Source organism: Cyanistes caeruleus, chromosome 15 (assembly GCF_971803275.1).
Source record: "Cyanistes caeruleus chromosome 15, bCyaCae1.hap1.1, whole genome shotgun sequence".
Classification (NCBI taxonomy): domain Eukaryota; kingdom Metazoa; phylum Chordata; class Aves; order Passeriformes; family Paridae; genus Cyanistes; species Cyanistes caeruleus.
In genome coordinates this window covers 1,233,790-1,250,404 of record NC_141715.1, presented here as the reverse complement: position 1 = coordinate 1,250,404, position 16,615 = coordinate 1,233,790, and the positions used below count along the sequence as shown (strand labels likewise).

The 16,615-nt window shown below is 44.1% G+C and overlaps 1 protein-coding gene across 3 annotated transcripts in view; it reads right to left on the bottom strand.

The window, feature by feature from the left end:
- AFF4 (ALF transcription elongation factor 4) overlaps positions 1 to 16,615 on the bottom strand; it is a 49,477-nt gene that overhangs the window by 21,478 nt on the left and 11,384 nt on the right. For all 3 annotated transcript variants that reach the window (XM_086852045.1, XM_086852046.1, XM_086852044.1), the window contains exons 2-8: positions 11,338 to 11,464; positions 9,221 to 10,000; positions 7,898 to 7,942; positions 6,947 to 7,033; positions 2,129 to 2,165; positions 620 to 668; positions 42 to 62 (exon numbers count right to left, since the gene is read on the bottom strand). In XM_086852045.1, coding sequence (XP_086708171.1) covers positions 42 to 62; positions 620 to 668; positions 2,129 to 2,165; positions 6,947 to 7,033; positions 7,898 to 7,942; positions 9,221 to 10,000; positions 11,338 to 11,460 — 1,142 coding nt within the window. In that variant the 5' untranslated portion in view covers positions 11,461 to 11,464. The remainder of the gene's footprint in view (positions 1 to 41; positions 63 to 619; positions 669 to 2,128; positions 2,166 to 6,946; positions 7,034 to 7,897; positions 7,943 to 9,220; positions 10,001 to 11,337; positions 11,465 to 16,615) is intronic.

The following is a 16,615-nucleotide window of genomic DNA, read 5'->3' as shown; positions in this document are numbered from 1 at the left end:
GATTACTGGAAACATTTGATTATAAAAATAAAACATCTTACTCTGTCTGGTTCGATTCACATCTGCAGAGAGAAAATGAGAAATAATTAGAAGTTTGACTCTCCTGAATTTCACAGTGAGCTGCTCTACTGATGATCTGAACGGGAACATCAACCCCTAGCAGCTCATTCCTCAACTATTGGTCATTGCCATCATTTTACAAACGATGCTAAGGGTTTTAAGGGTTTTCTTCACCAGAGCTTAATCACTTAAAAATATATTTAAAGTTGTATTGTCACAGTAAATATAATTTAAACTTCCTTCTCCTGCATCCCAGCTCAGCAGGTGTCCAATGTCTCCTCCTGTTCTCGGGGGTTCTCCCATTCCCAGCTTTGGCAATAGCACAGTTCCCTCAGCACATCCCCAAAATGCCTGCTCGTGGGACACAGGGTATTTCTTACTCACTCCAGTGAGCAGCATTTGTTTATTGTCCCAAAAAACCTGCTGGGATATGATCCCCTTTTGTTGCCAGCCAAGGAGAAGGATGCTGGAGTCTCACTCACACTCTACTGAACACTATTTCCTAAACCTCTTAAAATACAACTATTGTTGGTGAAATGTTTGCCCAGCAGCCACTTACGATTTGGATTGATGACCATTGGATGTTTTGGATGAGGGATTGTATCGTTCTAGGAGAAGAAAAGAAGAAAAGCACAGCTGAAAACTCAGGCACAGCAGAATTCACCCCAAAGCTGCCACAAGGATGAAGTGATGGATAAAGCAAGGCCATGTGAGGAGAGCAGCGCCCAGGTGACACCAGGTACAACCTCCCCAGGCTGAGGGAGGGAGGAATGCAGAGGCAAAACACCAAATACAGCAAATAATTTAACCAGGAAAATAGAGAAAATCATTTAAATCATTGCTGTGTGAACCAACACACACTTTATTTGTTATTAATGGTGTGGAAAACTGTTCTGCTCCTACCAAGATGAAACTCTTGCCTTTTACATGCAGGATATGGGATACAGATCCATCTGCTGAGCTCTGAATGCTTCTCTGATGGATGAGAACCTCCACATCCCAAAATCCAACTCACACACTAATTCTGACAGCAGGAATGCACCCTGATAAAATCTGCTTCTTAGTCTGGGGTCTCTTCCCTTCCCTTTTCTTTAATTCTGGTGAATAACTGAGTGCAGCTCAACAAAAACAAGAACTGAGGCTGTTAAAGCTCTCCAGAAAATCCAAACAGGCACAGGAAACTGGCTCTGTGTTTAATTAACCTTGGCTCTTCTTTTCCACACCTAAAGATCAGCTGCTCCTATAACGTGAGCCTATGGTTTAGCATTATGGAATTAAGCTTGAATTTGTTCCCTTAATTCCCCACTGTATCAGATGTTCAGATTAAGCTGCTTGTGAATATCTAAGAATAAACCATTCTTCTTTTGCTATTTAAGCTGTTTAATCACTACAAGAGGGAGTGGAAGGACTTTGGGAAGGTAGCAACACAAATTTAATTCCATTTTACCTGGTATTTACCTGAGTTTTGTGTTCATTTCAGTAATATTCAAAATAATGACAGTTAAAAGAAATAAAAGCTACTTTTTTGTAAAGTCCAAAAGTGCAAGAAGCTCAAGGATAGTAGCACATTATGATATAAGTTCTTGACCAGTTCTCTCTCTTGACTTTAAAATGTCAAAGTGAAAATAAAGGGTGAAATTGTCATGTGCTTTTTTCTACTGAAATAAAAGCAAAAGCCCTCTTTTGGTTTCTAATATGTCCCAAAGCAGGGAGTTGGGTTTTTTAAGGTGTTTTGGTTTAGTACTCAGTTATTCTCAAATCAATCAACCACAGAGGTATTTTGTAAAGAAAGGGATCAATTAAAATATATCTTTTTCCTCATACACACCACCCTTCCACTCAGTGATAACTTTCAAGATCTGAACAAGAAATGCAAAAGAATATCAAGCAGCTCTTTAACAGCTTAAAACTTGAGAAAGCAGAGAAAATTTGAAGCCAGACTCCATCCTGTGACCAGTCTGGAAAACCTCATTTCCTAAAACCCCTGACATCTCAGGAGATGCTGAGAACACCAAATGACAACAACAAAAAAACATTCAACACATTCCAGGAAGTTTCGTGTACTCACTCTGTTCTCCAGTGCCAAAACTGGACTGCTGAGACTCCTGAGGGAATAAAAGATCACAAGTGGGTTTTTTTCAGTGGGAATTTTAAGGGACTAAAACCAGGCTGTAAGGAAGATATTCTTTCTACCTAATGGATGACAATCTTTGCAAAAGGGAATAACAACAAGCAAGAAATGGGATTCTTTCTCTGGGCCCTGGGGCACCCCAGGTGATGCCTTCACACTCCTCTTCCTCACCCACTTCCTGCTGTTCCCAAAAGCACATCAAGGCTGAAACTCCCAAATCCCTGGGTGACTTCCCCAAATCCCCTCCTCCTCTGTGTTTAGGATGGAGAGGAACTGTTCAGGATGTTTGTTTATGCTCCTCATACACACACAAACTCTGCTGCTGTTTGAAATATTTTCCTTCCTCATTTTCCTTCTCCAGGCACACACAGCAATGGGAACAGGGAAAACCTCTCAACAAAAATTATTCCTCAGCCACAAAGGAGACTTAGGGAGAAGGTGAGGTTTCAAATGTGATCAGCTCTGCACACTCTGCCCCCAAGGCTCTGTGTGGGTCCCTGGTAAAGCCAGCCTGGGTGGGCAGCACAGCATTCCAACCTGGAACAGCCAGATCTGCTATAAAAAACAATAAATTGCTGCCATAGAGTCACAGGAATTTCATTCTAATATCCTATAAAACCAGCCAGGAGCCTTGCAAATTTTAGCACTTGTATCACCCTCAGTATTCCCATTTCAGAAGCTCCAATTCTGACTCCCAAGACACAGCAGATGATGAAGCTTTTTGAAATCCTAAACCATTGTTTTAACAAATACACACAGGCTGCTGAGCCACTGCAAACTCCCTTCCAGGCTCAAGTGCCTTTTTAAAATAGGACCCTCCTGACCTCATTTCAAAATGAGGACAACTCATGGCCCCAGAAAAATAAATCAAGTCAAATATTTTCAATTTCTAGTTCTATACACACATTTCACTTACATGCTCTGGCAATGGCAAACCAGAACTACAATTCAACAATGAATTCCATTTTTCCTGGTACACCTGTGACCTGGTTTTCCCTCACACCAAGCCAGTGCCAGGCAGTGGTTACAGAGGCAATTTACAGAATGAAGTTTTTAAACATACAAAAGCTTTACACAGCAAAGCACCCTTGAGATGTTTTCAATTCCCCTCAGCTTTGTGTTTCAAAAATGGAACAATGCAGTGAACAAGAATTTTGTGGATGGAGAACTTCTTAAGGAGCTTTCCTTGGGAGGTGTTTCAAATACCTCTGCTCTTTACTAACTGAAAGGAAGAGACAATAAAAACAATAGTTTAAAAAAATGAAGAAAGAATTCAAGAGCAAAGCGAAGACAGAGAGAAATCTTGAGAACAACCACACTTCCTTCAAAATAAATCCATTTTTTATCATTTGCACAGGTAGGAGGAGGCAGGTGTCAATCCCTGGTTTCCTTCTGCCACTGGCAGCTCAGCCAAACCAACAAACTGAGTGAAAAAAGAAATAAAGACTACAAACTCCACATTTCCAAAGCCACAGCACTGGGGGAGCACGGGATGGGGAACTGGCACCCCTTCCAGCAGCACATGGATTGGGAATTCTGCAGAGCACACCTGCCTAATTGCTCACTTGAGTCAACTTCCTATTCCAGAGGCAAAGCACTGGCTCTCAGCTAAGTGCACTTTAATGAGGTGTTATGGTTCAATGTGCAACTTTTTCCAACTCCCTTGCCATCTACTGGATACATATTTCTTTAAGAAACTCAGAGACAGAAAAAAAAAAAAGCTCTACTTTCAACTCCCAGGTTATTTAGAGCAGCAGCTTCTAAAGCTCTGCTTCAGAAAGAAATTGCAAACAACTGAAAGGAAGGAAACCCTTTAAAGCAAAGTATAATGGACTGAGGTTATACAGGGAAGACACTGGAGCAGGAAACAAAAACTCTGACAAAGAAAGCTGGAGGGAGGAATTCTCCATCTGGACAAGAGGCAGCAGGGCTGGATTCCCATCCCACAGCCCTGGCCAAGGGGAACGGGGCCCATTCCCAGTTAATACCTGAAACCTCAGGTCAGATCCCATTTCTCCTTCTCAGGAGGGGGTTTGTGTATCCCAGCAGGGCATGGATGGCTGGAGGGACCCTGCTGGCCTCGGTTCTGCAGCACAGAGCCACCTCTGCAGAGGTACAAGCACAGCCAGGCTCCCCCTTCCCTCCCAGCCAGCAGCTGGGCTGCTCACTGCATTTATAAACATTGCCTGGATTTCTGAGTGTCTGACTGTGAGCCCACGGACAAAATTATAGAGTGTTAGCTCACAGGGTAACATTTTTTATCAAGACACAGGAATCTGCATTTTTCCATAGCATCCATACAACTTTCCCTGACCTATTTTCGTGGAGTTTTCTCTTCTGATCCAAAAACTTCCTGGGAGCTATTAGATATATTTATAGCAACCAGAGAGGCCCCAGTCAGGAGGTTGGGTTCCTTGGAGTTACTCACTCCTTACACACAGGGAAAGTGATCCCATCCCAAGGGTCTGACAAATAAAATCAAGTGGTGCACCAAGGGCAGCATCATTTTATGTGAGCAGGAAGAACACACCAAGCTCTGCCCACAAGGGCAATGCTGTGAAACATTTCAGCAGATGACTGGCAATAAATGGAGCACAGTATTAAAGAGAAGGAGCTTTCCTCCAACAGAACTGCTTGATTAAAGTAAACCACTGTTGTGTTTTGTTTGGTGGATTCTGCTCTGGGCCCAGACTGCACAGGCCTATGGCTCACTAACTCCCTGGAATTCTGCAGAGCTGCTGCTGCCAAGAATGACAGAGGGGAGAAGGCAGAGGAAATTATAGGCTTTGGATGCAGAGAGAGAATTTGACAGAGTTCCATGGCTAAGATGTGCAGCCACAAAATAAAAAAGCTGGCAAAAAGTCAAAAGACTCGGAGCAGCCATAAATGGAATTTTTTGCAAACTGGGTGAAGAGACACAATCCAGGCTGAGAGGTTCAAAAAGCCCCACAATCCACCTTTCATTTCAAACATTACCAGAGCTGTGCAGCGTTACGTGGTCTCTGTGTCACGGCCACGTGGATTTCTGCACACTTTCCTCTTCCCAAACTCAGTCAAATGCCAGGGAAGCTAAAACCAATCAGCCCCACAGCCAAGAGTGCTCAAAAATGCAAAGGGAAAATATCTCCCTAAAGGTTCAGGAATGAGTAGTCAAAGCAGTGGAATAAGGACCATTGGTAATGAGGAAAGGTGTGGAATTTCTTTCCTTATAAGAAAAGGTATGAATTATTTCCAGGCTGACAGTTTTATATAACACACAAATAAACCCTGACTAAAAGTAATATTTGCAAGATTAATATTGATCTAATGCTAGCAAAACAGAAAACAGGATTTATTTCTAGGTATGCCTTCCAAAGTAAAGCTGAGAACTGAATGGTAAATCCTGCATTTTTTGATACTGAAGAGAAGCCAAATGCAGGTCCCACAGAGCAGGACTGCCCCTGGCTCTGGGATATCCAGCCAGGATGAGAATCTGAACTCCACCAGTCCAGGGAGGTTTGTGGATGTGCCCTTCCAACAGGGACTGGAACCTTTGGCTGAAGCATTCACATAAAAGGATGGGATTAGAGAGATGACAGTAGAAACCTCAGTGAGAAAGTCTTCTTAAAATTATTCCCTCAGATGTTCTGTTTTGGGGAGCAATTTGGATCAAACAGGAAATTAAGAGCAATTAAGTGGTGTCTAGAACAGCTGGTCAGAGAGAGCATGGTCTGAATTATTACATAGGTAACTTCTAAAAGAAAAACAGTGCAATTTCTTCACTCTGAAGCTCTGCCAAATTAGGAGTGGAGCACCCCAATTCATCCCAGAGAGATGTTGAGTCTGGAGAAAAATCACATTGTTGAATTGAATCTTTTAGTGGTAATCAGCAGATCCAGGAAGCAGACCATGAATTCCTGGGTGAGTCAGCTCCCCATGCTGGGTTTTACCCACAGCTGCCTCCCCTGCCTGTCCTGGGTTTCCAGGATCCTGCAGAGCTGCTCTCAAGGCAAACAATTCCCGGTGCCAGTGTGCCCTGGAACCCTGGAGCTGCCAGGCCCAGCCTCAGGGGAGGAGAATTCCTTCCTCAGAGGTGTCAGCTCCAGCAGCTCCCCTGGACACGTGCCCTGCGCTGTCAACAGCAGCAGAGGTGGATTTCTCTCTGGAATTAATTGCTTAAACCCTTCAGCAGTTCTTAAGAACACAGGAGGCTGGGAAGAGGATCTTTTGTTATGAGTGATTTCTTCAGCAAAACATGTGATTCTTAAACAGTCTTAATTTTTTGTAATTGAAAATGCAAAAAAAAAAACAACTCATACAACTATTAATGAACTTCAAACTAAGAGGAAAATTCAGTTTATGCAGAAAAGCCCCTTGAAATTTCTCAGCATTTACCATTCAGCCTCTGTTTCACTACATGGAGGGAAACTCACTCGGTTCTACACAAAATGGTGCAACAAAGCATTTCCCTGTTAGGGAAAGGGCTCAAAGGCATTTTCAAGCTTCAAAAGTTTGAAAGTTTGAATTTTTCCAACAAAAATTAAAAGGGTAATATAGATAAAGTGTAGTAAAGTTTTGCAGACTGTGCAAAGCAGAGGAAAACCAAGGACGTTTTTCCTAAGGCCACTGCTGACAGATGATGTGAAGAAAAATAAAGAGGGACAAAGCACTGAAAACAACCCAGATTATACAGAACTGAATGAAGGAGTTCCAAAATCCTGACCTTTAACAGGAGTTACTTTTTCAACAGCATCCACTGTTTGATTCAGCACTGACCTTTGTTGGAAAGGGGAATTTGGAGGGTTCAGTTTTGCAGGGGGTGTGGATGGCAGTCAGTGGAGGAGGCCAGGAGTGGGTCATCTCCTAAAGCACAACAAAAAGGAAAGCTATTAACAAAATAAATCAGATTTCAACTTGCAATCTGGATTCTTTAAATTTTCAGTTCATTGTTCACCCTTCACTAAGCTTTATATTCAAATCTTAATTTCCCAAATGTGCAACATGTAAACCTGAACGTTAAACTGCTACCCATGAGAAGAGAGAGTTATGACATAATAACAAGCAGCAAGGCATAAATCAATCAACTTGGCTGGCCTTGGAAGATAAACTGCAGTGCAAGTCAGAGTCTGATCCTTTCAGAGTGTGTGGGAAGAAGAATCCTGGGAAAGGGAAACCTCTAGAGTTTGAGGAAAAGAGGGAAATCAAACGTCTGCAGCTGGAAATTGGCTCCAATTCTCTCAGAGCATCTTCAAGGCCCCTGGAATACAGGTCACAGGAAATAATAAGCCATGGAAATGCTCCAGAGGGACTCGACAATCCTTCTGTGAGAGCAGACATAGGACAGGGGATCACAGGAGGAGAAAAAGGAATTCTGAAAGTAACCCATGAAGGAGAGGGGGAAAAGTGCTGCCATGTGCCAAGTAAAGCATTTATTATAATCTAAAATATCAGGATTAAAAACTGTACTTTGGTGAAAGAAATGTAGTTCTGGTTATCAGGGAGGAGGAATGCAGAGGGGCTCTCCAGGAGGTGATGTGCACACCACAACACCCAGAGTCCAGCTCTGCTCCCAGTATGGCCCAGGCTCCCTGTGCTGGAGGAGCACCTGGAGAGGCCTCCTGAAACCACCTGCACTTGGACAGGTTCTGAGAATTGTAGAGTCCTTCCCCCTCCTTGGCCATGGCTGTGTTTTCAACAAAGTTGGAAACAAGAACACTCAGAACTTACTTTGAGGATTTCATCCACGCAGCTCACCTCACCAGAGGCTGATGCCTACAAATCAAAACTCAAAATTAACATCTCCCAAATTTTCCAGGGGCAACAAACAGTTAAAAACAAACTTCAATCCTTATTGTGACTCATGTGGACTCTACATAGACACAAACAGCCCTTGCTCTTTTCATCAATTTTAATATCAGATAGATCCATGTTTTTATGGCATGAGTCACAGTTATGAAAAGCAAATACATGACATCTATAAAACTGTGATAATAATCTTTCACTGTTCACTTGACAGTTAAAGTGATCACAGGCAGTCTGTGATATTAAAAACTTGTAGAGAGGGGAAAGAGAATCACAGCTTTCAGTCATTTCCTGGAAGCAGCCCCAGGATAATATCTGAATTCAAGTGCAGGACCGTGAATGCACAGGAATGACAAACTGCATTCCCAAGTAAAACATTCATCACAGAGTGATCCCAGAAACAGCAATAATTACCAAACTATGAATCTTCTGCATCCCTGGCTGCCAAGAGCAGAAAGAAGCAAAGCTACTAAAGGATTCACTGCATCAGCATTGATGTGGAAAGCCTTCACAAATAAATTTCTCATTTCCTTACCTGTGTGCTGGATCTTACTTTGCTATCTGCTGCAATCCCAGGAACAAGAGCTTTTTTCTGGCTAACTCAAGCAGTTAGACAGGAGATGAAATGAGAGTTTATTACTAGGAAAGGCACTCTCTTTGTAAGTGAGCTGGAGTCAGTGTCTTAGTGATTGGAGAATCACCAAACTCCTCCAAGTTCTTAACCCAATAGGATTTTATATCCAGCACAACTGATAAAAGTTCTGCACCCTGTTCAATTTGGTGTGAAGGTATAATACTCACATCTAGTAATTGCTACTCACTTCAAAAGAAAATCTGATACAGGCAGATTGTATCAACAACTTGAAGTCAATTCAGCTCCCAGGAACAACAATGTATTTACCCAGCTAGTCAAAATATTTGTGGATATCCTACAATTTCCCTAACTCCTGACTAGAGAAATACTCTGTGAAAATTGGCCTCTTGGGGTTAAATAAGTCTTTCTTAACGCCTCAGCCCTTATTTAATAAAAATCCCAGTATCCACACTGAAGAAGCAGAAGACAAAAATAATTACTTTTTATGCTCCCCATCGAAAACACAGCTTAGGTGAAGGCGCTTTGAGTAACAAAAACCCAGTGTTTACTAAAAACTCCATTTGGGTTGGGCAAATTGGGATTTTGGAGACGCTGGAAAATCCCAGCCCTAGTGGATTTACATGTGAGAAGGCAGGACACAGCCAGCAACTTACATCCAGCGGCTGAGAAGGAATTTTCAGCTTGGTCAGGTGCGCTTTGCTGCTGGGCTTCAGCTCGTTGACGCCGCCGCCGTGGGTCTGGCTGCTGTAGTGTTCCGAGGATAACTTTGGTTCCATGGATTCCTGCCCGTCCATCGGCCTGACGTAGGCAGTGGGTTTCTGCAACATTGAACTGGACTTGGACATTAGCGAGGGAGGGAAGGACTGGTTCGAGTGCTGCCCGCTGGCGAACGAGGGCACGCGGGAGGGAGAGTCCCAGCTGGGCTCGGGGTCCCGGGGCGACTTGGAGCGCTGGTGGTCCTTGCCGTGGTGGTCGCCGCCGTGGGCTCTCGAGTGGCCAGAGGCCAGCGAGGACACGGCCGGAGGCTTCCCGGGGCTGCCGGAGCGGCCCTTGGAGTGCTCCGAGCCGTGCTGGCCCTTCTTGCGGCCGCCGCCGCCGTAGGAGTCGCGCTCGTGCCGGGCCCCGGCGCCGGCCGCGCCGCCCCCGGAGCGCTGCCCGTGTCCCCCCAGCCCCGCCGAGCGCTTCTGGGACTGGGCCGAGGTGCTGGGGGCCGGCCCCACCGGGGTCCATTTGCTGCTCTGGTGAGAGCCCGCGCCGTGCCGCTGCTCCCCGAAGAAGCCGGGCGTGGGTTTGTCATCGGGCGCGGCGGGGACCGAGGGCTTGGGAATGGCGACGATCTTCTGCAGCGGCCGGTCCCCGATGAGATCCGTCATCTCATCATAGTTCCCCAGCATGCTCTGGATGCGGCTGGACAGCTTGTCTTCTTTGCTGGTCTGGGACAAGGAGCCACAAAAGTCGGGATTTAGAAGGATCACAACTTCAGGCACATTTAGATGATAACTACAGCACTTAACCTGAATTTCGGCTCTTTCTTTGCCAGCGTTTCGAATTCTGAATTTTAGTTCTTAAAACAGCAATTTGACTCCCTAAAACATATTGAAGATATGTAATAATGCATATTTAACTCCCTAAAACATACTGAAAATTCAGCAGCAGGTACAGCTGAACCAGCAATAATCAAACAATGCATTGCTGAGCTGGATGCAAGTTCCAATGTTGCAGATGCCTCCTGTCACCTTACAGACTGTAATTTCTCTAATACAGAATGCATCAGTCCTATAAGGTTTTAATTAGTTGTAAAAGAAAATCAACCTCACCCCTCTAAGTCATTTTTAATTGGTATTTATATTGGCACAATGTTTGTTGCACACAGTTAAAAGGGTTCTTTCTTCTATAACTATTTAGTTTTCCAAATCTGGGATCATGGATCATTCCCCCATGCATCCCAACCAGCTCCAGTTAATGTCATACATGTGGAATCTGGTTATCAAGCACAAGAAAGCGATGAGAGGACAGGAATAAAAAATCCACCAGGTATTTCTCAGCTTTCCTCCTGCAGGAATACAGTTTTCAGTCATGTTTTACTTCCTGCAAACCAGCTGAAATTGCAGCAAGGGAAGAGTTCGCTTTCAAAGTGAGTTTTCAATTACGTAATTAACATATTAAATAATATTTTATTAGTTATTCCACAATTAGGTTATTTTTTCCAGTTCTGTTCAGCAAAGCAACCTGGCAGGAAACCCAGCACAGGCTGAAAGCTGTGCAAGACCATGAACAGAATCAACTCCTTCAAAACAAACTAAAACTTAAGATACAAACCACTGGGGCACTAGGTAGAGCTGATAATTCTGTCATATCAAACATTCCAGCATTTAAATTTAACCTCCTATTTAAACATTCTCTTCCTGAACTTATCCAGGTCTGGATTACATTGATGAAACGTGAGAAAAGCACCCCAAAATTGGCAATTTGACATCACATAATAGACAGTTTAATTGTTTTGAGTCACTGTATAGAAACTGAAGAAAGGAAAAATTTTTGATTGTTTTATTTTCCCTTTTCTCACTCCCTATAAAGGTTCCTCCCCTTCCCAAGCATTATAAATCTGCCAGTGGAGCTGGGACTGTCCAGCTTTATTTTCAAGCCCTCTTTAAACACTTGGTTGCCATAAGAGCCTTCGATCTAACAAGAATGCAGATAAAAATAAAATATTAACTTGCATGTGATTTCTGCCATAAAACCTGCATTTTTCTGAGGTGCAGGAACTCACCACTTTGTATGGTTCAGCAAAGAGAGGAGAGTTGGGTGGGAAGGCTTCGTCACCCTGCTGAATTTCTTGATTTCGCCTTTCCCTTTCTTTCATGCGCAGCACATTCCGGTCTTCACGGTTCATGTTGCTACGAGCAAAAAGATCAGTCCTGATCACAGAGGGAAGCAGGAGGGATGTGAGGACCCAGGGGATGGATGACAGTGCCCAAAGGAGGGATCTAAGTGCCCCCAAGCAGCCTCTGGCCCTTTTTGGCCACGGAATGATCTCTGTTAAGAACCCTCTCAGGGCCACAAATCCTCAAAACTGTCCAATTTCAGCCCCCTCCAAAGGGCTGTAACCCCCAGCCCATAGCTGGCTTCTAACAGGGAAACTTTATGCAGCAATAAAAAAAATAAAATTGAAAAAAAATATCCAACCAAGTCCTCAGGCAAGTAACTATTTCAAACCACTTCACCCGCTCGAATCATCTCGGTTCCAGCCCACGCCAAACATCTCCCATTCATTTCTAAAATACCTTTTCTCCCCCACATCCCCCAGATGTTCTGCCTTCCCCCCACCCATTCAGTGCTTGACTTCTCCTGTAGATTAGGGTTATTTTTGGTGCTGACATACCTTTTTTTGGCACCCACTCTCCAATATATTCTAACCTCAAGCTTTGATGTGGTTTCCAGGTCTCTCTCCCTCCCTGATTCCCAAAAGGCATTTCAACTCAAAGCAGTAATTTCAGGGAAGTTCTGGCAATAACGCACCTTTTGCCTTGGACCATATCCTCCTACTGCAAAAATGCAGATTAAAAACCTGCCAATCCCCCTTCTTAAACCTTCCTTTGCAGTTTGGTCTTGCTGCTTGTGTTCACAGAAATACATCAAATTCTTGCAAAACACACACAGAAGTTGGATAAGATTCCTTCTGAGCTTGACACAGCACTGGGACATAAAGGAGTGAACAAAATGAGATGATAAATAAGGTGCCACTAACTCCTTTAACATCAAACCCCAGAATGGTTAGGGTTGGGAGGAGCCTTAAATGCCACCCAGTGCCATCCCTGCCATGGCAGGGACACATCCACTGTCCCAGGCTGCTCCCAGCCCCAGTGTCCAACCTGGGACAGGGATCCAGGGATCCAGGGGCAGCCACAGTATGTGCTAAACTCTGCTTCAAGAGAGGTAGGAATGTTCTTTACTGATCTGCACAAAGTACAGTAAGTGCATCTGGGAAAGAATGTGTTCCACCACATAATGTGGAGTCTAAAATGAAAATGTTGGCTGCTTAGAAAATCATTATTTCATGTCTTTAGATGGCTGTCTGATTATTAAAAATAATAAATTACTTGTTAGAGCATGACTCTAAAAGCTGTGCAAATCCCCCCCCATTGCATTCTCAACAAGGAAACTTCACCCCATCACTCAGTTTTTAAAATGTGAGTCTTTTCACCTCAGTAACATTTCAGCCTCTTACATTTCTTCCCCATTTGACTTCACTTTGTCTACGGCTCTGCAAGCAGTGAAATCTCAGAGGATGCCCAAAGCAAACCCAGGGCTAAGCTGAGATCTCTGACGCTTTCTAAGGCACCAGGTTTGTTGAATTTCCCTGCCTTGCAAACAAGGTACAAGCACTAGCATAACCCAACTCTGTGCTGATACCAAACCCATGAACACAACTTATATTTTATGTGAAAAATCACTTTCTTCTCCAGTTCTCCTGTAACCTGCTGAACTCGTGTAACCAAGGGTGGCCATCAAGGCTGAGAGAGGGACCTGTGCACTGGAATGTGGCCAGCAAACTCCTGGGACCATTCTGGCATTGATGACAAATCTGTTTTAGAAGTTTGAGGCTTAAAAAGCTCATTCTTGAGACTGTAGCCCAATTTGTTACATATGTAGGATTTCAACACAGATAAATATCAGATTTAATTATAGACACTGATCAGTTAAAGCCAACTGGAACAGCCTGAGTCCGTGGCATTTACTATTAAAGGCAAATTTTGAGGCAGGGAATAGAAATGTTCTGCTTCTGGAGGGTTCATTCCCACCAATACACTAAGATCAGGAACTACATACAGCTATATATCCAGAATATTATAATCTTAACAAAGAGTTTTACATCTCTGATTTCCAAATAGAGGGTTAAATATTTACAAAGACCTCCACTATTTTTTACAGAGGCAAGCAACATCTTCTAAAATTGCATCAACATTTCCTATAACTCTTAGAGCTGAAGAAAAACCATCACTTGTACCAACACTGTCTCAGAAAAGGAACATTACAGCAAAGATTCACTTGAGATCTGAGCTGCTGCAAACCCAGAGCTGATCTGGCTGCCCCTGCCCAGGTCAGTGTAAAATTAGTCATCAGAAAAACACCAGTTAATGACACTTTTAACCACTCCCCCCCAGCCTTTTGTAATACAGTAAATGAGAAACACCCTCATGGGGAGTCACCTTGACTGGATGGGGATTTAGTTTAGGTTTTTTAGCTCTTTTACATTTTTTATTAGAGCAAATAGTTTGACTGTGATACAAGTTAGACTTGTTGGTATCTAATCATCCAATCTCCACACAGAGCTATTTTAAGTGCCTATAATGTGTACAAGGCCATTAAAATCATGCCAGCATTAAATGTGTAAATAGAGGAAGTTTGTGGGGCTTCCTTAGCTCTGTGCTTCAGACAACTTCCCACTCAAACCCACATCTTCCATAGCCACGAGCAGAAGGGAGATGCTCCCATGCTCAGGAAAAGCAAGGAGAGGTACTCTGAAAGGCAGATAACCTGTTTTGGGCTGTCTTGGGAAGGAAACTGCAGGAGTTCAGTTTTCAGACCACTTGAAGTTGTAACAAACCTTTAATAGCCACTAAAATGGACTGCTCCCACTACTCCTACCCCATCCTCTGGGAACAAGGACAACACCTCTGCTCCCTCCCTGCACAGGCCTGGAAGTGGAAGATGAAGAATTTGTTGCCTTGTACCTGATGCCACCAAGATGATCCTGCTAAAATTCCCCTTTTCCCAGGTGGCCTGGGCTGAAGTGTGAAGGAGGAGCAGAGCCAGAACAATGTCCCTGCAGCAAGGGTCAAAGTCATCTCTGTTTCCACATCTGAGGAAAAGAGAAGTTCTAAAACCTTCAGAAAAAAGGCCTGAAGCACAGCAGAGTATTTCCACTTTTAGGAAGTTGAACTCCACATGGTTTGAGTCACTCCTCCCAAAGTGTGCCCCACTGGACTTTGAACAGTCCCTGTGTCTGAGGCTTCCCTGCACAACCAACCCTTCACATCTCATGCCTCTGCTCCAGCTCAACAGGAAGAGTTGAAATCAAGCAGGAAATCTAGCAGGGAATTCACAGAAACTCCTGAGCCAACCTCCCCCTGTGTGGATTCCTGAACCACCATCTGCTGCTGCTCCAGGCACACCGAGAGCATCAGTCAGCGAGTCACCACAGCACCCAGAGCAGACACACAGCTTTCATTTCTCCTTCCAACCTCTTCCTAAATCCCATTTGGCATTTCTGTTCATCCCTAATCCAACAAGGGCATGGCTTTGGTTTGGGAGATCATCACCTTGGATGTGTAACTTGTGGTATGAAATGGCAGAAATCGCTGCCTTCTCCTCCTGCTTCCCACCTTCCTCAGCTCCAGGCAAGGGGCACATCCCAGCTCTGGGACTTTTGGACCACAACTCCAGATTAAAGATAAACCCCAACCAGCACACCCACGCTGCCTGAGCTTTCCTGGCAAAGCTGTTAAAAGAAAGAGGACCTTGGCCAAACCCTCCTCACCCCCCTGAACCACATCAGGCACCCAAGTCCTCGCTCCAGCTCAGCTCCAGCAGCATCTCTTCATCTTCCCAGGCACCGTGAGGCAAAACCATCAAAGGCTGGCACAAGGAACCCTCCAGAGGCAGCCCATCCACAGGGATCCGACCCACCACACCTCACCCAGACACCAGTGCATCTTCAAAGCCTGCTTGCAACACCTCCACTTCCTGCCAGACATCCTCATTTCACTCCAGGGCTTCTTCAATCTCAATTGGTTTCATGAGCAAGAGGAATCAAACAGTTAATTGGTTAATTGGCTGCGATGAAACCCCAATTTTGTTTGACAACATTTGGCCAAGAAGGATAAAGGGGCTGAGAGGGAACGTGCAGGATCCCAGCTCCCTGTGGGGCACACCCAGCTGCGGGGGCACACCCAGCTCCCATGATTTCATCCTTTTTTTCTTAAAAGGAAGGGGAAAAAGAGCTGGAGAGCCTGCCTGTAACAAGGAATGATGTTTTCAGAAGGCGCTTAAAAATACCTGAAGCTGCCTTAATGCTGCATCCAGAGATGCCTGTTGATTATTTCAAATATTCTTTTCCCCATGGGCAAGGGGCCTGTCAGGAGCTGGCACAGGACACTTCTCCCAGCTTGAGCATCACCACAAATCCTGCCCTGAAATCTTGTGCAGGAGCATAAAATGCTACTTTGTCAGCTTTTAATACATACACACTCCCAGAGGAGCTGCTTAAAAAGGGAGAGATTGAAAAATAACTGCCCTGCAACAACAAAATTAACACAAAAACACCGACACACAGAGAGGAACATGCCCTGGTGTCACCAAGAACTACTTACAGAAGTGTACATATAATCTTTCTATGTGATGGTGAAGAAGAAAAACACAGAAAAAAAATATAACATTTCCTATTAAAACAATACAGCTTTGCCTAAAAAAAAGCACAAACAGGATGATTCTCCAGGAGAGGTTTAGAGGATAACAGTGATGGTGCAAATACAGAAGCAGCAGAGTCATCTTCAGAATTTTATAACATAAATAAGGAACACAAGTAAAAACAAGAGTTTACAAAGAATTCAAGTAGTTTTTGTATGTGTCCAGATAGAGAAAAAAAACCTCAACTTCTCAAAAGCATGAAGTTTTCTGTTTCTGTCCCTCACCTTCTGACAAAAAGGCTCCGTGCAAGGGAGGGGGATTTGGTTTGGGATGGCTCCTGGTGCACATGGGATCTGCTCTGCCAAAGGAAAGGTACTGACACCACCAGTATCCCAAAATTCTATCCCATAACTCGGTATCACACGGTGAGGCCGCACAGGTGAACACAGGAAACCCTCAGCCATCATCTTGCTCAGCTATTTTGATGAGAATGAACTTTCCCACAGCTCCATCTCCCTCTTTCCAAGGTTTCATGTGAGCTCTTGGGAATACAATTCAAACACAATCGTACTGGTAATATGATACAAATATAAATCAGACTCACCACTAACTGAAACATAAATGCTTCTCATTCCTAC